General features: G+C 41.7%; 1 protein-coding gene across 1 annotated transcript in view; it reads left to right on the top strand.

The window, feature by feature from the left end:
* The window catches only part of prkn (parkin RBR E3 ubiquitin protein ligase), a 1122674-nt gene that overhangs the window by 922076 nt on the left and 173725 nt on the right, over nt 1–26873 (top strand). The window contains exon 9 of the mRNA XM_073051587.1: nt 10698–10847. Coding sequence (XP_072907688.1) covers nt 10698–10847 — 150 coding nt within the window. The remainder of the gene's footprint in view (nt 1–10697; nt 10848–26873) is intronic.

The following is a 26873-nucleotide window of genomic DNA, read 5'->3' on the forward strand; positions in this document are numbered from 1 at the left end:
CATGCACATGTGTGGCTGTTAGATACTGCACCATGCTTGGAGTGAACTGTTTTTAAATAGCATAAGTTGCATGTGTTTGTATTTAAAAAGCAGTGATTTTTATCACTGATAGTTGGTGAGGAAAAAGCAGCAAGACAATTCCGAAGTGTTTTGCTCACTGTGTTTTCAAGCATTCAGCCTTGGAGATCCCAGAAGCAGCCAGGAGGGAAAATGAAACAATTTTCTATTTCAACAAGTTAGGAACTACAACAAATTTGAAGGTTTCAACAATCATCTTAAATGTCACCATGAAAATGAAGATTTAAAGGATGCAATCATCAAAAGGATTGTGTTAAGTCGGTCCATTATCTATACTAGGTGTCTGCACTGGTTTTGTTCATTTACAGTCAATCAAAAACATGGTGGCGTACACTGGATTAATTCTTCCATCTGTAACTATGAGGAACTAATATGCAGTTTCATGGTACTGTGGTGTTATTGATAGCTTATTCGGTTTTCATTTAAATACATGATTTGTTACCCAGTTAAACAGTAGTTTGTCTTTTTTGTACCTTTTTAACTATTTCCATGAAACTTCAGCTAATTGGGGGTAGCCACTTAATTGATACTGGTCCCAAGATGTACTGGTTCTAATGTGTCCCAATTAACCAGAATCCACTGTGTTGTGTTTAGTTCTGCTCGGCTCATTATAGGAGGGATGTGGAAGCTTCAATGAGGTTTACAGGAAAATGTTGTTTGCTGCATGTCATTGCTGCCTGCCACACCACCAACAGTGTTAGCTGCAAGGTCATCAGCCAGGGACCACCACTCATTGATGTTCAGCTCCTATAACCCTGGTACATCTCCTAGTGGCAGAGCCGTGAAAGGGACATCACCTTGCATCTTCCATTGAGGTTAGTCAGTTTCTCCCCTTCCTCCTTAGCATAGCCAATAGCTGCCCTTTTCTGCCTCGTCAGCCATCTCTCTGGTGACCCCCCGAGCTTCGCTCTAGTCACTGCCATATCATGAAGAAACCTCGTTGTTGATGTGCTGATGAATTCCTGGCATCCTCCCTCCGCAGGGTAAATGATGGCCAGCTGAGTCCTTCAGCCTCTTCCACTTGTGGGTAGCCTCCACTCCTTCCTCCCATGGGATGGTTAACTCAACAAGGAGGACTGCAGAAGAGATTTACCAGGATACTGCCTGGATTCGAGAGGGTGCTTGCTGAGGATAGGTTGAGCGAGCTAGGACTTTTCTCTCTGAAGCAAATGAGAATGAAAGGTGATTTGATACAGGTCATAGTTTTGAGATAGATAGCCAGAGACATTTTACCAGGGCAGAAATGCCATAATGGGTGTATAATTTTAAAGTAATTGAAGGAATGTATGGGGGGGTGATGTCAAAGATAAGTTACTGCCAGGAGTGGTGGTAGAGCAACAGACACAAAATGCTAGAGGATCTCAGCAGGTCAAGCAGCATCTATGGAAATTAATAAACAGTCGACATTTTGGGCCAGGATTCTTTATCAGGACTGGAAAGGAAGAGGGAAGATGGCAGAATAAAAAGGTGGTGGGAGGGAAAGGAGAACAAGCTAGAAGGCAATATGTGAAGCCAATTGGGTGGGGGAGGGGGATTGAAGGACGAAACTGGGACGTGATAGATGGAAAAAGCAAAGGGCTGGAGAAGAAGTAGTCTGATAGAGAGAAGAATGGACCATGGGAGAAAGAGAAGGAGGAGGGGCACCAGGAGGAGGTGATAGGCAGGTGAGGCCAGAGTAACGAGTAGAAGAAGAGGGAAGGAAGAAAGGAAAAAATAAATTACCTCAAGGAGAAATTGATGTTCATGCCATCAGGTTGGAGGCTACTTGGATGGAATAAGAGGTGTTGCTCCTCCACCCTGAGAGAGGCTTAATCATGGCAGAGAGGATACCATGGACCGACATGTCGGAATGGGAATAGAGATAGTAGTTAAAATGGTTGGCCATTGGGAAATTCGGGTTTTTGCAGATGAAGTGGTGTGCTTGACAATGTGGCTCCCAATTTACATCAGGTCTCACCAATGCAGAGGAGACCGCATCAGTAGCACCGGACACAGTGGACTTGCAGATGAGGTGTTGCCTCACTTGGAAGGACTGTTTGGGGCCCTGATTGGAGGTGAAAGGGAAGGTGTAGCATTTTGGTCCCTTGCAGGGATATGTGCCAGGAGGGAGATTAGTGGGGACGGATGGATGGATGAGAACGGTCCCTGTGGAAAGTGGAGATTTGGGAGGGGGAGAAACTATAGGTGTGTTTAAGATGCTGAAGATGGTGGAAGTTGCAGCAAATGATGTGTTGGATGTGGAGGTTCCTGGGGTGTTAGGTGAGGGCAAGAGGAATTTTATCCCTGTCAAGACAGTGGGAAGATGGGGTGTGCGTAGATGCCTGGGAAATGGAGGAGATGTGGGTGAAGAGAAACTCTTTTCTTTGAAGAAGGAGGATGTCTCTGATGTCTTGGAAAGGAAAGCCTCATCCTGGGAACAGATGCAATGGAACCAAAGGAACTGAGAAAAAAGGATTAGCATTTTTAGAAGAGAAAGGGTATCTCTCTCAGTGATACCACAACCCACTGAGGACAGAGAATTCCAGAGAGTAATTATCCCTTTTCAGCCCTGTCCTGAACTGGTGGCTCAGTATATTGAGACTGTGACTGCCTGTTCTTGACACCCAAGCCGTCCATACTTACAATCCCCATTAGAATTTCCTGTGCTTTCATGGAATTATCTCTCATTGTCCTAAACTCTAGAGAGTACAAACCTAATGTGACTAGAACACAAGAGACTGCTGATGATAGAATCTTGGGCAACCAGTCCTTATGCAAGATTTTAACCCAAAACTTTATCAATTCCTTTCTCTCCACAGATGGCATTTGATCTGCTGAGTTCCTCCAGCAGATTGGTTGTGGCCTTCCCTTGAATAAGACCATAATAATAATGATAATACTAAGAAGAAGGAGACAAAAAGATGTTAGTTAAAGGCAAGATTAAACAAATTGGTTTTGATTTGGCGTGTAAAAGCATCAACTGTATTTGCATCCCTTGCAGTTTTAGGTATTGACTTCCACAGTTTAGGAGCTTAGTTCAAGAAAGCTAATCTGCCAATTATCTTTCGAGGGAAATTGTTTACATTTAAGAGACTGATGGAAGAAGGCCTGAGAGCTCGGGCAGGATTATAAAACAAAAACGATTCTGTGATATACTCAGGTCCCAGACCATTAGGAGCTTTAAAAACAAGAGAACTTTAAGATCAATTCTAAAAGGTACAGGAAGCCAATGCAGAGTAATTAGAATGGGAGTGATCTGCTCCCTCATCCTGGTTTTAGTTAAAAGACTAGCAGCGGCTTTCTGAATGAGTTGAAGTTTGTCAATAGATTGCTTTATAAGACAGTAAAAAGTGCATTACAGTAATCTAGTGTATTCATTGTAAAGATGTGAATTAGTTTTTCAGTATTACATGCAGAATTGGGTGTACCTTTGCAATATTTCTTAAGTGTAGGTGTGGGATTTAAAACTGAAATCTGAATCAAGGATGACACGCTTGTTACTTCTAACTTTACAAGGGAGCCAGGTGCCCAAGTTTATCAAGAAGTTTATTTCTTTTAAGACCAACTAAAAGTATTTCAGTTTTATCTTAATTTAGTTTTAGAAAATTATTGCTCATCCATTTGTTCATTGCAGTCACACCAGAAGTCAGACATAGGAGTGGAATTGGGCCATTTGGCCCATCAAATCTGCTCTGCCATTTAATCATGGCTGATTTATTACCCCTCTCAACCCCAGTCTCCCACCTTCTCCCCCTAACGTTGACACCCTTATTAATCAAGAACCGACGAATTTCCATGTTCAACATACCCAACAACTTGGCCTCCACAACTGTCTGTGGCAATGAAGTACATAGATTCACCAGCCTCTGGCTAAAGAAGTCTTTCCTCATCTCTGTGCTAAAGGGACATCCTTCTATGCTGAGGCTATTTCCCTTAGTTCTATTTTGGTGTACTATTGGAAACATCTTCTCCATGTTCACTCTGTCTAGGCCTTTCAATATTCAATAGCTTTCAATGAGGTCACCTTCATTCTTCCAAATTCCTGCAAGTACAGGACCAGAGCCATCAAACACTCCTTATACATTAACCCTTTCATTCTTGGGATCATTCTCATGAACCTCCCATGAACCCTCTCCAATGTCAGCACATCCTTTCTTAGATAAGGGGTTCAAAACTGCTCTCAGTACTCCATGCACTCTGACCAATGCTTTATAAAGCCTCAGCATCATATATAAAAGCCTCAGCTTTTATATTCTAGGCCTCTCAAAATGAATGGAGACAGTGCAAATGTCTTCCATATTACCAATTCAGCCTGCAGGTTAACCTTTAAGGAATTCTGCACAAGGACTCCCAAGTCCCTTAGCACTCGTGATTTCTGAATTTGCTCCCCATTTAGTCCATGCCTTTATTCCTTCCACTAAAGTGCATGACCATACACTTCGGTACTCTGTGTTTTATCAACCACTTTTTGCCCATTCTCCTAATCTGTCTAAGTCCTTCTACAGACTCCCTGCTTCCAAAACATTATCTGCACCTCTACCTATCTTTGTATTGTCTGCAAACATAGCCACAAAGCCATCAGTTCCATCATCTAAATCTTTGACATACCACACGAAAAGAAGCGGTCCCCAATTCCAGCCCTTGCAGGACATCAATAGTCACCAGCAGCCAGGTTCTAGTTGGCTTGGTGTTGAGAATGGAATCACTTTTGTTCCAGAGTAGAAATCATTAATATCCTTTGTCTGCAAAGCCACAAACAGGCAGTGAGTATTCATCTCCTTTTAGAATCAGAACCAGGTCCCTGGAAGTTTGATGCAGCTGCTGGAACCGTGGTATCACTCAGCCACCTGCAGCAGTCATGAAGTTGCAGTACCTGCACACGAAACAGTCAGGGAAAAAACTACATAGCTAGCATATTTGAAATAGGAAGAGTTTTTGTTCTCCCTTAATAAAGAATTTGTATGTTCTCCCCGAGACAGTGTGAGTTTTGAGTCAGTAGGTTAATTGGTCACATGGGTGTAATTGGACAGTGCAGACCCATTGGGCCAGAGAGCCCATGTTGTACCTCTAGAAAAACACAGTGAATATCAAAAGCAACTCACACCAAATGCAGGAAGAACTCAGCAGGTCAGGCAGCATCTGTGGAAATGAACAGTCGACGTTTTGGGCCTGGACCCTTCTTCAGGATTGGAAAAGAAGGGGGAAGGTACCAGAATAAAAAGTTGGGGGTGGGGGTGGGGAGAGAGGCTAGTTAGATGGTGATAGGTGAAGCCAGGCAAGTGGGCAAGGTCAAGGGCTGGAGAAAAAGGAATCTGATAGCAGAGGAGAGTGGACCATAGGAGAAAGGGAAGGAGGAAAAGACCCAAGGGGAAGTGATAGGCAGGTGAGAAGATGTAAAATATGAGAGGTAGGAATAAAGGAATCGGGAATGGGGAGGATTTTTTTTTACCCAAAGGAGAAATCAATATTCATGCCATCAGGTTGGAGGCTACCCAGATGGAATATAAGGTGTTGCTCCTCCATCCTGAGTGTGGTCTCATCTTGGCACAAGAGGAGGCCATGGACTGACGTGTCGGAACGCGAATGGAAATCAGAATTAAAATGTTTGGGTCACTGGGAAATCCCGCTTGTGGCAGATGGAGTGGAGGTGCTTGGCGAAGCAATCCTCCAATTTACAATGGGTCTCATCAAAGTAGAACAGACTGCATCGGGGGCACTGGACACAATAGACTGCCCCAGCAGGTTCACAGGTGAACATCAATCTGTAAGACTCTGTAAATATATCCTTCAGCCTGAGAGTACGTAGCTACTTAAAAGTTCCTTGACTGCTACAAGCAATGTGGTCTATTCCCTGCTCTAATTGCAGAGTTATGGCTGCAATGGGTAGTGTGAGAATATCCTTAAGACAACTTATGTACTCTTCCTTCCTGGAGATTCCGTTAAGAGAGATATTCCTTGTATACCATGGGTAGCAGTCACATGTTGAAAACCCTTTCTCCCACCATCTACACCTCCTCTTTTTTTAAAGATTAGCATTATTTGTCACATGTTCTTCAAAACATTGAAACACAGTGAAATACATCCTTTTGCACCAACATGCAACTCTATCTGAGGATTGTGCCACGTAGCCCACAAGTATTGCCATGCATAGCAGGCCCATAATCTACTCTCCCTAACCATGAGTCTTTGGAATGCGGGAGGGAACTGGAGCAACCGAAGGAAACCCAAGCAGTCACAGGTGGAACATATAAACTCTATACAGGCAGTAGTGAGAATTGAGTGCTGATCGGTAATCACTAACACTGTAAAGTGATTGTGTTAACCATTGCAGGCAATTCTTCCAGTCAACCAGGGATAAATCTGAGATTTATTGATGATCCCTTTAAATTCTCATGATGGACAAGTGATTCTTCCTGTGCCAGTGTAATAAACGGTAACCCTAGTGCCATATCAGAACTATACTGATTGACATTACTGTCACTTCTGCCAGTAATTAGCTCAGCTCTTTTACCCTCACCAGTATAGCAGGTACCTTCAATGTATATCTTGATCCAGCAACATCTTGGAACAGAATTAGTATTTTGCATCTTTTTAAATCACTATACAGTGAACTTTGGAAAGTCTTATCACCTGGCTGTACTTCTACTTCCTGAGCATAGGAAGACTACTGAAGACTTCAGCACCAGTAGAGAGGACCAAGAAGGTATGGACAAGGGAAGCACAGGAGCACTTACAGGACTGTTTTGAATCAATGGACTGGACTGTATTCAGGGATTCATCTTCATATCTGGATGAATATGCCGCAGTTGTTATTGGTTTCATTAAAACCTGTGTTGATGACCGTGTGCCTACGAAAACTTGCTGTACATTCCCAAACCAAAAGCCATGGATGAATCAGGAAGTTCGTTGTTTGCTGAGGGCTAGACCTGTGACATTTAAGTCTGGCAACCCAGGTCTGTACAAAAAAACTAGCTATGGCTTACGGAGGGCTATTTCAAGGGCAAAGTAACAATTCTGAGCAAGGTTGGAGGCGACTTCAGATGCACGTCAACTCTGGCAGGGTTTGCAGGACATTATTTCCTACAAAGCAAAAGGCAATAGCATAAATGACATGAATGAAAGGGAGAATATAACTTCAGCTGTTGAGATATCTGCTGCACCCAGTCACCCCGTGATCTCCGTCTCGAAGTCCAATGTCAGGCTGTCTTTCAGGAGGGTGAGCCCTCACAAGGCGGCAGACCCTGATGGAGTACCTGGTAAGGCTCTAAAAACTTGTGCCAACCAACTGGCGTGTGTATTCAAGAATATTTTCAACCTCTCACTGCTTTGGTCAGAAGTTCCCACCTACTTCAAAGGGGCAACAATTACATCAGCGCCCAAAAAGGGTAGTGTCAGCTGCCTTTATGACTATCACTCAGTAGCACTCATATCGACAGTGATGAAATGCTTTGAGAGGTTGGTCATGGCTAGAATGAACTCCTGCCTTAGCAAGGACCTGGACCCACTGCAATTTGCCTATCACCACAATAGGTCAACAAAAGACACAATTTCAATGGCTCTTCATACGGCCTTGGATCACCTGAACAACACAAACACCAATGTCAGAATGTGGTTTGTTGATTACATCTCAGCATTTAACACCATCATTCCCACAGTCCTGATTGAAAAGCTACAGAACCTGGGCCTCTGTACCTCCCTCTGAAATTGGATCCTTAACTTCCTAAACCAGAAGACCACAATCTGTGTGGATTGGTAACAATATCTCCTCCTCTGACGATCAACATTGGGGTACCTCAGGGACCTGTTCTTAGCCCACTGCTCTACTCTCTGTCTGTACCCATGATTGAATCACTAGGCTTAGCTCAAACGTCATCTATAAATTTGCTGATGATACAACCATTGTTGGCAGGATCTCAGATGGAGATAAGAGGGCATACAGGAGTGAGAGATCCCAGCTAGTTGAAGTGGAGTGGCAGTAACAACCTTGCACTTAGTGTCAGTAAGACCAAAGAGCTGATTGTGGACTTCAGAAAGGGGAAGACGAGGGATTAGAAGTGGAGAGAGTGAGCAACTTCAAGATCCTGGGTGTTACGATCTCTGAGGATCTAACCTGGTCCCAACATATCGATGCAGCTATAAAGAAGGCAAGGCAGCAGTTATATTTCATTAGGAATTTGAGGAGATTTTGTTTTGCCACCTAAAACACTCGAAAACTTCTACAGATGTACTGTGGTGAGCATTCTGACTGGCTGCATCACCGTCTGGTATGGGAAGTTGGGGGGGGGGGGGGTCGGGAAACTACTGAACAGGATCCAAAAAAACTACAGAAAGTGTAAAATTAGTCAGTTCCATCTTGGGTACTAGCCTCCATAGTATCCAAGATATCTTTAAGGAGTGGTCCCCAGAAAAGCAACGTCCATTATTAAGGACCCCCATCTCCCAGGGCATTTACCATCAGGAAGGAGGTACTGAAGCCTGAAGGCACACACTCAGTGATTCAGGAACAGCTTCTTCCCCTCTGCCATCCAATTCCTAAATGGACTTTGAATCCATAAACACTACCTCACTTTTTTCTTTTTATTATTTTGGTTTTTGCACTACTTTTTAATTTAGTTATTTAATATATTTATATTTACTGTAATTAATTTACTTATTTTTTAATATATTATCATGTATTGCATTGTACTACTGCAGCTAAGTTGACAAATTTCATGACATATGCTGGTGATATTAAACCTGATTCTGCTTTTGAACTCTCACCCATGAGGGTTAAGGGGCAAAATAGAAGGATTTTCATTCTTGCCTATTGATCTCCATTTTTTGATAGATGATGGTCTGTAATGAAATTGGAGTATAAAATTCCCCATGTCTGTGCTACAGGGTTAGCAATGTTTATGTAGGTTGCTCATGACTGGAGGGAAATGTTTGCTGCCTTGCTCTTTGCTCAAAGGTGAATGTTGAGTTCTGTGTGTTTCACTGGAGTGTACGGAAAGAAGATGTGTTTCTGTAAAAAATGAATGAAGGGTGCGTGCAGAAACAACTGCTGTCAAATACGCGACTGAACAAATCACAAAAGCTGTGGCCCAGAATATGGTTTGCTGTGGGCTGCCAGCAAAGAGCACCGACTGGAACAATCACTGTTCAGGGCCAGGACACATCAAGCACTCCCCTCATTAAACACCTCATTGAAAGAGCAGCACTAGCACACAAATTCGCTCTTAAGCAAATTCACAGCTTCAAGAGTTTACTTCACACCAAGCGCAGACTGAGAGACTAATCGGGGATACTTGACACTTTTGGGTAACCTACGCACACCTGAATATACATGTCTCTTTGACATGTCACAAAAATCTGATTTAATGTGTGTTCATCATCATCAATTATGTGCCATGTCATATGACGTGGGCAGTCATGGACTCGATGGTCATGATTGTTCTTGGCAAATTTTTTACAGAAGTGATTTGCCATTGCCTTCTTCTAGCCAGTGTCTTTACAAGATGGGTGACCCAGTCATCAGAAATACTCTTCAGAAAGTATCAATAGCTCTTCAGATCTGCGTTGCTATCAGCAAATAGTCTTCTGCCAGGCCTCTATTAACTCCACATTCACAGAGGAGCCATTTTACTGTACTTAAAGAAGTGGTGCATTTGCTGTGAGAAAATGAGAGTACCACAATCATTACCTAAAACTGTCAAACTCTTTGAACAGAATTTAAAAGGCCAATTGAATTTAAAGTTCAGTGTGTTTCTTACATTGAACTTCATTTGGTATACAGGGTAGGAAACCAGACCAGAATGGGAGTGGAATAAAGTTTTGTCTGTTCTTGCAGAGTGAATGGAGCTTCTTCCAAATGTTGCACCAATCTGCATGTGGTCTCCTTTAGTGTGGAAGACTAAACAGTGAAAAACAGTGGAATAACTGAGAGAAGTCCAATTAACTCCATTCAGTTTGGATGTTGGGTAGGAAGAAGGTTAAAAGGACAAGTGCTGCATTTGCTGTGGTTGGAGTAAAAGGCTGAAATGTCACAAACAGTTGTTGTTTTGGAAGGAGGAGGGAAGGAAACAAAATGTTCAAGAGCAGTTGCAATAGAAACGTTATAAAAGGCAATTACCCCTTTTTAAAAAAAAGTGGTATCTACATGTAAACACGAGGAAATCTGCAGATGCTGGAAATTCAAACAACAACACACAAAATGCTGGTGGAACACAGCAGGCCAGGCAGCATCTATAAGGAGAAGCACTGTCAACATTTTGGGCCGAGACCCTTCGTCAGGACTAACCTGACGAAGTCCTGACTTTGGTTAGTCCTGACGAAGGGTCTCAGCCCGAAACGTCGACAGTGCTTCTCCTTATAGATGCTGCCTGGCCTGCTGTGTTCCACCAGCGTTTTGTGTGTGTTGTTGTTGGTATCTACATGTAAGTTGTTTTGTTTCATTCTTCTTGAATTCTAAAATAATTAATACAAGTGGTATTGAAGGCTGATTGTGACTGAGCAGAGGGTCATTGTACAACATTTCCGTGTTCTTAATAAGAGCCTGGATGGTAGCGATTCAATCCTCATACTCTGTACGTTAATGTCTACTGGTTATGTTGAATTAGGGTGCTATTGTGATTTAATGGCTGAATATTTTCCATTTGTAGTACAACCGTTACCAGCATTATGGAGCAGAAGAATGTGTGCTGCAGATGGGGGGAGTACTGTGCCCAAAACCAGGCTGTGGAGCTGGCCTGCTACCTGATGGAGACCTGCGCAGAATCGAATGCCTGCTGCAGAGTGGACTAGGCTGCGGGGTAAGATCAAACCACACAGTCTGCTTGTTCTGGGGCTAATACTCCTTCTCTCCTATTCAAATTTAAAATGATGTCCCTGGCAAGACAATTAGAAAGCGAATAGTGGTTGATATTGTATGTGGTAAATTACAAAGTCCAAAGCTTCTCTTAACTATGAACCTGCCAACTTGTAAATGCCTTGTTATAGAAAAGCACTATCAGATATTACTGAGATGGTGCTGGAGGATGGATCTAACATAAGCATTTAACACTCCACCCAAAATTCTAACGTAATTTACCTGGCTGAGTGAGTGCACATTATTTACTGTTCTGATATCTGGCCCAGTTCAGAAGTGCTAATGATATCCCAATCAAAGAATGCAGATTAGGTTGTAACTCTGCCAATTACTTATCTGTACATTAAATAATAAACACAAGAGATATTGCAATGCTGGAAATCCACAGCTACATACACAGATACATCTTGGCCGAAAACATTGACTGTGTATTCCACTTCGTAGACACTGCCTGATCTGTTGAGTTCCTCCAGCATTTTGTGTGTGTTGCTTTGTACAATAAATGGCTGGTAAATTGTATGCATGAAAGGGGTCACATGGATATGAGGATTTAAGTAATTATTATTAATTATTTTATTAGTAATTAAGATGCATTGACAATGGTTCAGACTGGAAAACAGACCAATTGCACCAAGCAATATGTTGGACTTACACAATAATGCAAATCCTTCCCAAGAGTCAGTACTGACCAACAAAAGCTCATCGACTCATCAGCCATTCAGACATATCTGGACTTGGCTCTTGTAGATCTGCCATAGTTTTTTTTTTAAAGAATATCAGTTATTCTCCTGGATTTTGTGCCACCAATCATTACATAAATGAGCATTAGAAGCCTAAAATGCAGAACACATCAATTTCTGTCAGCTGTCTGGTTAAGCATTAGCAAAGCCCAGCAATTGTAACTGAGAATCCTTGTTCCATGTGCTGGCTAATGAAATGTGGCATGTATCCCCTTGTGAATTGGCCACTCTTTGCAGGAGATGAACTGAAATAACATGTTTATCAACCCAAGGAAGACTTTCCCACTATCAGCGGGATTACTTTGCACATTTGCACGATATGCAGTTATCTTATCAAGACAATACTCCAAAATGAAAGTAATAAACCTTACTAACTCTAATTAACAAAGTACAGATCACTCTGTTCTGCTTGAAATGGAGAGCAGACAAATAAGAGAGAGACAGACAGACAGACAGAAGTGTCTATAAATTGTCCTTGAAGCCAGAGTATAGACAATATTCCTTTTCTGATGTAATTCATCCACAAAGGTTACATTGCTCATCCTGCCACAAGACAATGGGAAGAATCTGCATTGATGGATTGAATTGTTTATCAGTGATGTGACTGCATCAACTAATCGATCCTTAGGGTGTTGGCATTGTCTCCAGCTGCAACACTATTGGCAGGAAGGTCAGTAACCACAGATTTAGGAACATTGGTTGCAGAACCAGAGGGAGATAAAGGAAAATTTATTTTTCTTTTAAATAGTGAATTGTTACAATCTGAAGTGTTTTGTTCGAACGGGCAGTGGAAACCGATTCAATGGAAACTTTAAAGACGTGGTCAGAATAAAACCTTGAAAAGGAAACATTGGCACTGATTGCTAAATTTAAAAAGAGAGCTCCAAGTTTCAACAATCCTGCATATGACCCCTCCAAGTTGTATATTCACCAAACAGAAGGGCAGCATGGTAGCGTAGTGGTTAGCACAATGCTTTACGGCATCAGTGACCTAAGTTCAATTCCAATCACTGCCTGTAAGGAGCTTGTACTTCCCCCTGTGGGTTTTCTCCGAGTGGTCAAGTTTCCTCCCACAGTTCAAAGACCTATCAACTTATCCCATGACTAGGCTATGGTTAAATTAGAGGATTGCTGAGCAGCATAGCCAGAAGGGCCTATTGCACTAGGTATCTCAATAAATAAACAATGGTCTCTAACCAAATGCACTTAGGGAGATCTAATGTAAGAGATAATGCACCATTAATAGCAGGACCCTTATCAATATTGATGTGCAGAGGAATCTTGGGGTCCAAGTCCATAGCTCCATGGAAATGGTGACACAGTTTGATAGGATGGGAAAAGCAAGGCAGAAGACATGCTTGCCTTTATTAGTCAAAGAACTGAGTCAAAATTCAGAAAGTTATGTTGCAGCTTTATAAAACTTGTGTAGAAGAGGTTTACGATGATGCTGCCTGGATTAGAGGGCATGTGCTATCAGGACAGTTGGATAAACCTAGGTTGTTTTTTTTCTGGAGTGGCGGAGTTTTAGCAGAGATCTTTCAGAGGTTTGTGAGGTTATGAGAGGCATTTGTGGATAGAGTAAACAGACAACCAGTGTAATTTTCCCACAGGTAAAATATCTAATACCAATGGACATGAATTTAATATGAAAGAAGGTAATTTCAAAGGAGAACTGTGGGGCAAATTTTTTTTAACACAAAATGTGGAGGGAGCCTGGAATGTTGTGCATGAGGTGGTGGTGGAAGCAAGTACAATAAAGGCATTCAATAGGCTATCAGATATGAATGCAGGAGATGGAGGAATAGGGACATTGTGCAGGCAGAATGATTAGTTGGGCACTTGATTACTAATTAGTTTGGCTGAACATTATGGAGTGAAGCAACACACAAAAATTGCTGGAGGAGATCAGCAGGTCAGGAGTTTTGAGCTGAGACCCTTCATCAACTGATTTTCTGGTGATTGTGGGATGAAGGATTTGTTCCTGTGCTGTACTGTTTGCCCGTCACAGTTTGAAAATTTTATTTGAACTTACCCCTTAAGTATCTAAATTTCAGGAAATGCACCTCTAATTTATGTAACCACCTCTCAGAATTTAACTCTTAACTTCCAGCTATTCATCTGATAAATGTGCACTGCAGCCCTCTAGTGCTATCCTTGCTAAGGTTGGAATTGCTCAGAGTGCTCATGTCCTTTTCTACTCAAGCTATGAAGCCAACATTCCATTTGCCTATCTGATTATATATTGTACTGGCTCATGATATACGGTGTTTGTCGGCTCTAGATCTAGACCCTAGTCTCTCTGCCCTTCCACATCTTCCATCTGCTTAAAAAGGTGGCATCCATCATTATGGACCCCCACCACACAGGACGTGCCCCCTTCTCATCACTACCGTCTGGGAGGAGGTGCAGGAGCCTGAAGACACACACTCAACATTTTAGGAACAGTTTATTCTGCTCCAGCATCAGATTTCCGAACAGTCCATGAACCCATGAACACTAGCAAAAGCTTTTTTAGGTATGTGAAGAGAAAGAAGATAATTAAGAACAATGTTGGGCCCTTGAAGAATGAATTGGGTGAAATTGTTATGGAAAACAGAGAAATGGCAGAAGAATTTAATGAGTACTTTAGATCTGTTTTCACTAAGGAAGACACAAGCAATCTCCCAGATGTATGGATGGGCCAAGGACATAGGGTAACAGAGGAAATGAAACAGATTGACATTTGGAAGGAGACGGTGATGAGAAGACTGATGGGACTGAAGGTTGACAAATCCCCAGGTCCAGATGGTCTGCACCCTAGGGTACTAAAGGAGGTGGCTCTGGAAATTGCGGATGCATTGGTAATCATTTTCCAATGTTCCTTAGATTCAGGATCAGTTCCTGAGGATTGGAGAATGGCTAATGTTATCCCACTTTTTAAGAAAGGAGGGAGGGAGAAAACAGAGAACTATCGACCTGTCAGCCTGACATCGGTGGTGGGAAAGATGCTAGAGTCCATTATTAAGGATGAAATAGTGGCATATCTAGATAGCAGTGATAGGATTGGGCCGAGCCAGCATGGATTTACCAAGGGTAAATCATGCTTGACTAATCTGTTGGAGTTTTTCGAGGATGTAACCAGGAAGTTAGACGGGGGAGATCCGGTGGATGTAGTGTACCTCGATTTTCAAAGGCATTTGATAAGGTCCCACATAGAAGATTGGTGGGTAAAATCAAAGCTCAGGGCATCGGGGGGAAGGCATTGACATGGATAGAAAACTGGTTGGCAGATAGAAAGCAAAGGGTAGCGGTGAATGGGTGTCTCTCAGAATGGCAGGTGGTGACTAGTGGAGTGCCACAGGGCTCGGTATTGGGACCACAGCTGTTTACCATTTACGTTAACGATTTGGATGAAGGCATAGAAAATAACATCAGCAAATTTGCTGATGATACTAAGCTGGGTGGCAGTGTGACATGTGATGAGGATGTTAGGAGAATTCAGGGTGACTTGGATAGGCTGGGTGAGTGGGCAGATACTTGGCAGATGGCGTTTAATGTGAATAAGTGTGAGGTTATCCACTTTGGGAGTAAGAACAGGAAGGCAGATTATTATCTGAATGGTATAGAGTTGGGTAAGGGAGTAATATAAAGAGATCTCGGAGTCCTTGTTCATCAGTCACTGAAGGTGAATGAGCAAGTGCAGCAGGCAGTGAAGAAGGCTAATGGAATGTTGGCCTTTATTACAAAGGGAATTGAGTACAAGAGCAAGGAAATCCTCTTGCATTTGTACAGAGCCCTGGTGAGACCACACCTGGAGTATTGTGTACAGTTTTGGTCTCCAGGGTTAAGGAAGGACATCCTGGCTGTAGAGGAAGTGCAGTGTAGATTCACGAGGTTAATTCCTGGGATGTCTGGACTGTCTTACGCAGAGAGGTTAGAGAGACTGGGCTTGTACACGCTGGAATTAAGGAGATTGAGAGGGGATCTGATTGAAACATATAAGATTATTAAGGGATTGGACTAGAGGCAGGAAATATGTTCCAGATGCTGGGAGAGTCCAGTACCAGAGGGCATGGTTTGAGAATAAGGGGTAGGTAATTTAGGACAGAGTTAAGGAAAAACTTCTTCTCCCAGAGAGTTGTGGGGGTCTGGAATGCACTACCTCGGAAGGTAGTGGAGGCCAATTCTCTGGATGCTTTCAAGAAGGAGCTAGATAGGTATCTTATGGATAGGGGAAACAAGGGATATGGGGACAAGGCAGGAACCGAGTATTGACAGTAATTGATCAGCCATGATCTCAAAATGGTGGTGCAGGCTCGAAGGGCCGAATGGTCTACTTCTGCACCTATTGTCTATTGTCTATTGTCACTACCTATGTATTGCACTGTCCTGCTACCGCAAAACAATTTTCACGACATTGTCAGTGATAATAGACCTGATTCTGATTCCATGCAGAATATATAGTCATTCTCAGCTCTAAAATAGATTGTGTCAGAAATGTCTACTTTGAAATTCCTGTATAACTGCTAATTTTACCCATGTTCTTAGTCCATCAATATGCTCCTTCTAATTTAATGCTTCCATTATAGTGCTTATCACTGACTCATTGGCGAATCTGAACGCCTGACTTTTTTGTTGTATCTTGCCTCATTTATTAAAATAATAAATATCTGTGGCAGCAGCACAGCTAATTGCTGGGCTGCATAAATCTCATTCTGGCAGTGTGGGTGCCTGCACATGATCTCTCTACACTCTGCTCAGTCAATTTCCAAGCAGGATCAATAATTTGCCTTCAACTTCATAGTTTTCAGCTTTAGTTAACAGTCTCGTATAAGGGACTTTTTGCCCTTTCTGGAACACAATTTACATAACATCAATAGGTTTTCCTCAATCTAAACTTTAGTTCTTTAAAAAAATCTCTTTCAGTTTGCAGTGAAGATTTAAACTTATTTTTCCCTTTCAGTTTGCTTTGTGGTTTGAAGCATTGTTACTAGGATGAGCCAGCTGTAACCACTGGAACAAAGTTGCATAGACTTTGCTTCACTTGAGCTGATATATTGCTGCCTTTTTTAAAAGTGCTGTCTGGCAATACAGACACAGTCTAGTTTCTGTTCATTGGTAATTGGTCACTATGTGTGGAGTGCTGCAAGATCTCACAGGAGGAACCATTCCCAAACAAAGTTGTGCTGAGTTAGCAGCTGGACCTCTGCAGTTCATTACAGTGATTCTGGGCAAATGGGACAACAAAGCACCTTGGACTTAACTCCAGATCATTGTCCACTAAAATGTTTACCTGATAAAAAGAAAGTCGGACAGGGCTGTGGTGTCGATACAATTAGATAATCTGCTTGAAACCTACTGTGAAAACTCATGTGTAAAGATCAGCAATTTCTTGATATATTGGGTAGCTATCTTCATCATAAGAGTTCTTGATTACAGAAGAGAAGCGTAAAAGGTTAAGATTAAAGATTAGCTTCATCTGTCACATGCACCTCGAAACAGTGAAATATGTCGTTGTGTCAAATAAATTCAATGAGGATTCTGCTGGGCAGCCCACAGGAGCCACCACGCTTCCAGTGCCAACATATCATGCCCATAACTTACTTACGCCAACTGGTATGTCTTTGGAATGTGGGAGGAAATTGGAGCTCCTGGAGGAAACCCACACAGTCACAGGGAAAACATACAAACTCCTTGCAGGCAGCGGCAAAAATTGAGCACTGATCATTGATCGCTGGCTAACATTAGCATTATCTCAATCTAATTATAAACGTTCAAAGTAAATTCATCATCAAAGTGCATATATCTCACCATATACAGCACTAAGATTCATTTTCTTGTGGGCATACTCACTAAATCCAAAATAGAATAATAACTATTACAGAGTCAATGAAAGACCATACCAACTTGGACATTCAACCAGTGTGCAAAAGGCAGCAAACTGTTCAAAAAGAAAGAAATAATAATAATTAATAAATAAGCAATGAATATAATTAACTTGAGATGAAGAGTCCTTGAAATTAAGTCCATAGGTTGTGGGCACATTTCAATGATGAAGTGAAGTTGAGTGAAGTTTCCCCTTTGGTTCAAGAGCCTGATGGTTGAGGGGTAATAACTATTCCTGAACCTGGTGTTGTGAGTCCTAAGACTCCTGTACCATCATTTTGATGGCAGTAGTGAGAAAAAAGCATGTCCTGGGTGGTGGAGATCTCTGGTAATGGTTATTGCTATCCTGCAACAATGTTTCATGTAGATGTGCTCAGTGATGCAATGGGCATCTGTGTTTCCATACCAGGCTGTGATGTAGCCAGTCAATATACTCTCCACTACACATCTATAGAAGTTATAATGCAAGCTTTTGTACTTAAGCTTAAACAAAACAGAGACTGGATTCTTCAATGTGGAAGATTTGTGTGGGTAGATGTGTTAGTTCAGTCCAGTGTAAACTTCTCAACCACCCCAGCTGCCTGCCTTGCCAGGTATCTCCTGCCAACCATGGCAGAGTGTGCATGTCTCATATTGACCTCATTAGCTACCTGAGTCCCCATGGGACCAGAGTGGATGTAAGTCATCCTTAACCTTAAGGAGAATTAAAACAGGAAGAAGCAGCAGACATGTTAATTTTATATAAGTTGTTTTTGTTTCAAGGGTTGAAGCAATTTAGAAGTTCACCTATCTGTAGCAAGCATTAAGATTTCCTCCCATACAGACTGGGGAGAGCTCAAGATGTTTAAGGACTGCAGTCAGCATGGAACAGACAGTTGGCCGTTAGTTTCCTGATCTGCAGAAATGGACCCTTTTCTTACCTGAACACTAAAGCATATGGTACTGGCTGTAAAAAGACATCCCTCGGACTAAGGACACAAGTCAAGGTCATTCTATTCCAATGACTACACGGACCATGTTCTCCGTCCTCTCCAAAACTGTTCCCCGCTTCAGGCTGGTATTGTGAACCCAGTATACCAGCTATATCCTGGGAAGTTATGAGTGCCAACTTTGTGTACTTCTGGTCATCACTTGCAGCACAGATCTTTGCCCTCGCTTATGGTTTCTAATCCAGCAACTTTGTTCAGTATCAGTATCACTAAATTAGCTCTAACACTGAATTAAAGTATAAAATTTTGCAAAGAATAGCAGTGAAATAGGTATAATTGTAATTGACATGTTTTATTTTAAACTTATAGACTTGGCTATAAATTATAACCATATAACCATATAACAATTACAGCACGGAAACAGGTCATCTCGGCCCTTCTAGTCCGTGCCGAGTGCTTGCTCTCACCTAGTCCCACTGACCCACACTCAGCCCATAACCCTCCATTCCTTTCCTGTCCATATACCTATCCAATTTTACTTTAAATGACATAGTATTTAAATTACTTAAATACTATAATTCATTTTTATTTTGATTCATTGATGATTCATGTCTTTTTCAGACCCAACCTATCCTTTGTTTTAAACAACCAAAACACTGTAAGAAGCATCATTTTGATGCTGAATGCTAATGAAGAGCTGTGGGAGAACTTCATCACTGGGTCTAGTCAAATATTGGAATTGTCTCACTTCTTCAGAGTAGACGAGCAATGGACTCCCAGTTAATCAAGGGCCAGATAATAACCTCTAAATTTGCTATCATCTGCTGCAACTCAGTCCAAAACTACTGCTCTCCTTTGGGAATAAGATGTCTGCCTCTGAACACATCAAAACAAGCTGCTATCAAGCTGTGCAAGTTCTCTTTCAGGCCTGGGTTTGCACATTCTTTCCCATGTGATTCATCTTCTGTATATTATGTACTCCCTCAGTGCCCTGTATTTAGCACTGATTGTGTAGGATATAATATATGGACAGCAACATATGTATATTTTGAGGAGGAAAAACTACCTTCTACCTCAAAGGATCAACGATGAACTAAAATATTGATTAGGGTGAATCCTAATTTTACTTCATTAATGCATTTTGTGTTTTTAAATTCAGCTCATGCTTTTGAATATTTATTGCAGCAATCAGGGCAAATTGCATTATCTCTGGGACTTGTGTTTAATGATGATCTAAATTAATGAGAGAACAGTTTCTTTACACAGCTAATCTAACAGTCCCAACTAATGAATTTGGGTGAATGAATTGAAACTATTTTTCACACACTGCATGATTCAACACTCGGATGATCCTTTCTTCGGCCTTGAAACAACAATCATGCTTAAGGAGTGCCATTCTTTTCTCAAAATTGTCTGAACCTTGCCTACCTGGTCCTCCGTGTTGTCTTTCTCACTTTCGACTCACACCTACCTTCATAAGTCAAGCAATCTGATGAATGACATGCATGTTTGCCAAAAGACATAGGAGCAGAACTAGGCCATTCAGCCCATCGAGTCAGCTCTGCCATTTCACCATGGGTGATTTATTTTCCCTCTCAACTCTATCCTTTGATGCCCTTACTAATCAAGAGCCTATCAACCACTGCTTTAAATATACCCAATCACTTGACCTTCACAATGACAATGAATTCCTCAGATTTACCACCATCTGGCTGAAGAAATTCCTCCACATCTGTTCTTCCGTCATTTCCTTGTCTTCCATTTCTACCACTCTAGCAGCATTTTTCAGCACTCTGATGTCCATCCTTGCCTTGCTTTTATCGTTTATATATCTGAAAAAACTTTTGGTATCCTCTTTTCTATTATTGGCTAGCTTGCCTTCATATTTCATTTTTGTCTCTTTATTGCTTTTTTAAAGTCATAGAACTCTATTGCACAGAAACGGACCCACCGGCTCATCTAGTCCATGCAGAACTATTACTCTGCCTATTCCTATCGACCTACACCTGGACCACAGCCCTCCATGCCCCTCCCATCCATGTACCTACACAATTTCTCTTAAATGTTGACGATGAACCTGTATCCCAACTTCTGCCTGGCAGCTCGTTCAATACTCACCACTCTCTGAGTGAAGAAGTCCCTCCTCATGTTCCCTTAAACATTTCACCTTTCACCCTTAACCCATGACCTCTAGTCTAGTCTCACCTAACCTCAAAGGGAAAAGCCTGTTTGCATTTACCCTTTTAATACCCCTCAGAATTTTATATACCTCGATCAAGTCTCCCCTCATTTTCCTATGCTCCAGGGAATAAAGTCCTAACCTATTCAACCTGTCCCCATAACTCAGGTCCTCAAATCCTGGCAACATCCTTGTAAAATTTTGCTGCACTTTTTCAATCTTATTGATATATTTCCTGTAGGTAGGTGACCAGACTTGCACACAATACTCCAAATTAGGCCTCACCAAAAACGTATACAACTACAACATAACATCCCAACTCCTGTACTCAATACTTTTATCTATGAAGGCCAGCGTGCCAAAAGCTCAGTTTATGACCCTATCTACATGTGATGCCACTTTTAAGGAATTATGGATCTGTATTCCCAGATCCCTCTGTTCTACTGTACACCTCAGTGCCCTAACACTCACAGTTTGTCCTCCAAAAGTGCAACATGTCTACATTAAGTTCCATTTGCCATTTATCGGAATTTTTTTGCAGCTGTTCCAGACTCCGTGGCTAGCTTTGATAGTCTTCCTCACTGTCACTATGTCCCCAATCTTGGTGTCATCCACAAATTTGCTGCTCAAGTTTATTGCATCATCATCATCCAGATCATTGATATAGCTAACCAACGACAACAGATCCAGCACTGATCCCTGCAGCATATCACTGGCTAATCACTGGCCTCCAGTCAGAGAGGCAACCATCTACAATCACACTCTGGCTTCTCCTGTAAAGCCAATGTCTAATCCAATTTACTACTTCATCCTGAACCTTCTTGACCAACCTCCCATGTGGGCCTCATCAAGGGCCTTGCTAAGGTCCATGGAGACAACATCCACTGCTTTGCCTTTATCAACTTTCCTGGTAACTTCTTCAAAAAGATCCATAAGATTAGTTAGACATGACCTACCATGCACAAGACCATGTTGACTATCACCAATCAGTCCCTATCTATCTAAATACATATTCTGTATAGCTGGTCCCTTAGAATAACTTACCCACTGCTGATGTCAGGCTCACCATCCAGTATTTTCCCAGCTTATTCTTGGAGCCTCTTTTAAACAATGGAATAACATCAGCTATCCTCCAAACCTTTGGTACTACATCTGCTGCTAAGGACAGTTTAAGTATTTTTGCTAGGGCCCCAGCAATTACTGCACTAGCATTCCACAAGGTCTGATGGGAACACCTTGTCATGCCCTAATTTGCCCACCCTAATTTGCCTCTACAGCAAACACCTCCTCCTCTGTAATCTGTATATAGACCATGACCTCACTGCTGTTTTGCCACACCTCTATAGACTCTGTGTCTCTCTCCCAAGTGAATACAAATGCAAAAACATCTATTTAAGTTCAAATCACTTACTATCACAACCATATGTTTCTTGCAACAGCCTGTGATCCCTCTACAAATTTGGTCCTCTAGATCTAAATTTTAGTTGCCTTCAGTTAGTTTTTATAAAGATTCCTAGTCCTTTAGTTTACCACTGTTTTTTGCTATATTGTATGTCCTCCATTTTGCTTTTACACTTTTTTTTTCAACTTCCCTTATCAGTCATGATTGTCTCACTCTCCCTTTAGAATAGTTCTTCTTCTTTGGGATGAACATCTTCATCTTCATCATCAGCTGATGAACATTACTTTGATATTCCCCTTTTTCTCTATTCAAAATCAGAATCTGAATCAATATCACTCGTGCATGTCATGAAATTTGTTGTTTTGTTGTAGTACTGTGCAAGATATAAAAATTATTGTAAGTTACAAAAATAAATAGTGCAAAAGATAAATAGCAAGGTAGTGTTCATGGGTTTATGAACTGTTCAGAAAACTGGTGGCAGAGGAGAAGAAGGTCTTCCTAAAACATTGAGTGTGGGTCTTCAGGCTCATGTAACTCTTCTTCAATGGTAGTAATATGAAGAAGGCATAAATTGGGTGGTGAACGTCCTTAATGATGAATGCCACTTTCTTGAGATACCACCTCTTCAAGATGTCCTTAATGATGGGTAGGGTTGAGCCCATGATAGAGATGACTGAGTCTAAAACCCTCTGCAGTTTCTTCTGATCCTGTACAGGGAGAGTCCATACCAGGCAGCAATACAGCCAGACTGAATGTTGTCCACCACTGATCTGTAGAAATTTGCTAGACTCAGGTGACATACCAAATCTCTCCAGACTCCTAATGAAGTGGGGCTTCTGATATCAAGCAACACACACAAAATGCTGATAGAATGAAGGGTCTCGGCCTGAAACGTCGACAGTGCTTCTCCCTATAGATGCTGCCTGGCCTGCTGCGTTCCATCAGCATTTTGTGTGTGTTGCTTGAATTTCCAGCATCTGTAGATTTCCTCATGAGGGCTTCTGATATGCCTTCTTCATGAGTGCATCAATGTATTGGGCCCAAGATAGATCCTCCAAGATGCTGACACCCAGCAATTTGAAGCTGCTCACCCTCTCTATCACTGATCCTTCAGTGAGGATTGGTGTGTTATCCAACTTCCCATTCACAAGTCCATAATCAGTTCCTTGGTCTTGCTAACATTGAGTGTGAGGTTGTTACAGCAACACCATTCATCCAGCTGATCTACCTCATTCCTTTATTCCTCCTTGTCGCCATCTGAGATTCTACCAACAACAGTGTAGCATCAACAATTTTATAAATGGCATCGGAGCAGTGCCTAGCCACGGTCATGAGTGGTAAGTAGAGCAGAGCTGTGGGCTAAGCATAGATCCTTGAAGTGGACCCATGTGGATTGTCAGCGAGATGTTCTTACCAATCCACATTGACTGTGATCTCCTGATTAGGAAGTGAAGGATCCAGTTTCAGAGAGAGTTAAAGAAGCTCAGGTTTTGAAGTTTATTGATTAGTACTGAGGGATGACGATGTTGATCACCAAGGTGTAATCAATAAACAGCTGCCTGATGTATGTTTTGTTGTTGCCTAAGTACACTAAAGCCGAATGGAGAGATAGTGAGATTGCATCTGCTGTATTCACCTGTAAGGGATTTGCAGTAGGTTCAGGTCTTTTCTCAGGCAGGAGTTAATTCTAGCCATGACCAATCATTCATAGTAGGTGTGAGTGATGCCAGGTAACAGTCATTGATGCACCTCACCCTGTTGGGCATCGGTACAATGGCTGCCTATTTGAACCAGGTGGGAATCTCCAACTGCAGTAGTGAGAGGTTCAAGATGTCCTTGAACACCCAGTTGGTAAGCACAGATTATAAGTACCTGTCCAGGTACACTGTCAGGGCCTGACACCTTGTAAGGGTTCACCCTCTTGAAAGATGTTCTGATGTCCGCCTCAGAGACAGACATCACAGGATCACCAGATGCTGTTGAGATTTGCATTGTTATTCTCCTTTACAAATCATGCATAAAAGATGTAGAGCTCATTGAGGAGTGAAGCATCACTGCCACTTATGCTTTAGGTTTCTCCTTAGAGGAACTAAAAGAATGCAAACCCTGCCACCACTGTCATGCATATGATTTTGTCTCTAACTTCGCACAGAATTGCATTTTTGTTATCACGACGGCCTTCTAAAGGTCTTATCCAGACTTCTTATAGGATTCTGGATTACCCATCTTGAGCACTACAGATGTAGCCCTCAGCAGAATGTGAATATCCTAGTTCACCCGAGGTTTCTGGTTAAAGAAGACTCAGTATGTTCTCAAAGGAAATGACTCATCCACACAGCTCTTGATGAAGTTGGTGATGATTGTGGCAGATTCATTCAGATCTGAAGTTGAATCCCTGAACATGGTTGAATATGTATGTGGAAGTTGTTGGACTGACTGCAGGTAGCTGTGAGAACTTGCAATAGACCAGTGGAGTATGCAGTTCTACAGCTGACACAGTGTGAACATCACACATGAAAACGCAACAACATTGTTCTAACACCATGGTGTTTATATAACCCTTGTATACAACAATCATGTGAATCTTATTGTAAAACATCTTGCAGGCCTTCCAGTATGAATATTGAATCTTTTCACTTCTATCTACATATGTTTTCCTTTTGTTTGGAACTGAAATTCCCATTTAGACACTGAAACATGTCAACATCATCACTGTCAATTTTCTTCAGTCCTTTCTCGTGTTCCCTTCCTTCTCCTCAAGGGTAATGGGACATTAATATTAAGTCTTTCTTTATTTTTCATAGCCAATTTTTTAGTGATCATGATGATAGTAATATCATCCCACTGATTCACATTAATGACATGTTATATTACAAAAGCATTATCTCAAAAATAATTAATTGGCCATTAAGTGTTTTGAGATGTCCTGAGGTTGCAAATAGTGCTTTAAAATAAATACTTTTTATTTTAATTATTTTGTCCCATTGTCTTGCTTAAGGTATTCTACTGCAGCACTAATGGATATTTGCTTTCAAATAATTTATTTTTTTTCTCCCAGTTTTCTCCATAGTTTTGTTGTGTTGTCAATCTACAGTATTTATGTGAGTTGCAATATCTGTAACTACTTTAGACCTCAAGCAATTTTCAGGCAATATTCAATCAACAATTTGTGTTTATGTAATGCCTTTAACATACTAAAGCATTTCAATGCAGTACACAGGAATAGACAATAGACAATAGGTGCAGGAGTAGGCCATTCGGCCCTTCAAGCCAGCACTGCCATTCAATGTGATCATGGCTGATCATCCACGATCAATACCCAGTTCCTGCCTTCTCCCCATATCCCTTGACTCCACTATCTTTAAGAGCTCTATCTAACTCTTTCTTGAAAGCATCCAGAGAATTGACCTCCACTGCCTTCTGAGGCAGAGCATTCCATAGATCCACAACTCTCTGAGTGAAAAAGTTTTTCCTCAACTCCATTCTAAATGGCCTACCCCTTATTCTTAAATTGTGGCCTCTGGTTCTGGACGCCCCCAACATCGGGAACATGTTTCCTGCCTCTAGTGTGTCCAATCCCTTAATAATCTTATATGTTTCAATCAGATCCCCTCTCATCCTTCTAAATTCCAGTGTATACAAGCCCAGTCATTCCAATCTTTCAACATATGACAGTCCCGCCATCCCGGGAATTAACCTCGTGAACCTACGCTGCACTCCCTCAATAGCAAGAATGTCCTTCCTCAAATTTGGAGACCAAAACTGAATACAATGTTTCAAAATATACTTGATATTCAAATCCATGAGGTTGTAGATTCTATTTTGGATGCACAGTAATGCAGCTAGTCGACCATGTCCCTCACAGTCTCAGAGACCTGGGTTCCTTGAGTGTTGTCTGTATGGAGTTTGCATGTTCTCTCTGTGACCACATGGGTTTCAGCCCCATCCCAGAGATATGTAGCTTGGGAGGATAATTTACCACTCTAAATTGCCTCTGGTATGTAGGTGTGTAACAGAAACTGGGTGCTGTCAATGAGGCTGTGGGGAGAATTTTTAAATTAATGAAGAATTTGTGTAAATAGGTGATTGATGATCAGTGCAGAATCGGGCAGCGGGGGGTGGTGTGAAAGACCTGTTGCCATGCTGGATCACATTTGGACTATAAGGAGCTCAAGGGCCAGTGCATCTTGGGAAGGGAATTCTAGAAACTTGAGCCCATGCCTCTGAAAGCGAGGTTACCAGTGATGGTGTGATTAAGAGAGGGCTTGCACAACAAGCCAGGATAGGAGCAGTTCAGAGACCTTGGAAATTTGTAGGGCTGGAGGAGGTACTATGATAGAGGCTGGATGTAGAGAACTTCAAGTGATAGGAGTTCTAAATCTTAATTTAAAATTAAGGCATTGTCAGCTGGAGTGCCAGTGCAAATAACCGGGTGCAGAGGACATGGGTAAACAGGACACTGAGAAATAGGATACTAGCATCAGAGCTTTGGTTGTGGTTGGGCGAATGCTAATAAGGGGGAGTTGAAGACTGGAGTCTGCCTTACATTGTACAGGTCTTGTCTAGGTTACCAATGCTCAGCTTATGATTGCATGTTATAAACAGATGACAGGAACAAAATGGAAGCAGAATCAGGTTTATTATTACTAAGATATGTCATAAAATATACTATAAATTACATTAAGAAATATATGCCATCCAGTGGATTCTGATCAGTAAGACCATCAGTTAATCAGGCAACCACTTATTTGGGACAACTCTTAAAAACCAAAAGAAAGAGAAAATAGCTGGGATTCCCTTCATTTATTTGGGACTGTGTCTCTTAGTTGGGACAGGCGACTGTTCCCGAACAGTT

The sequence above is a fragment of the Hemitrygon akajei genome, chromosome 7 (genome assembly GCF_048418815.1).
Source record: "Hemitrygon akajei chromosome 7, sHemAka1.3, whole genome shotgun sequence".
In the NCBI taxonomy this organism is placed as follows: Eukaryota; Metazoa; Chordata; class Chondrichthyes; order Myliobatiformes; family Dasyatidae; genus Hemitrygon; species Hemitrygon akajei.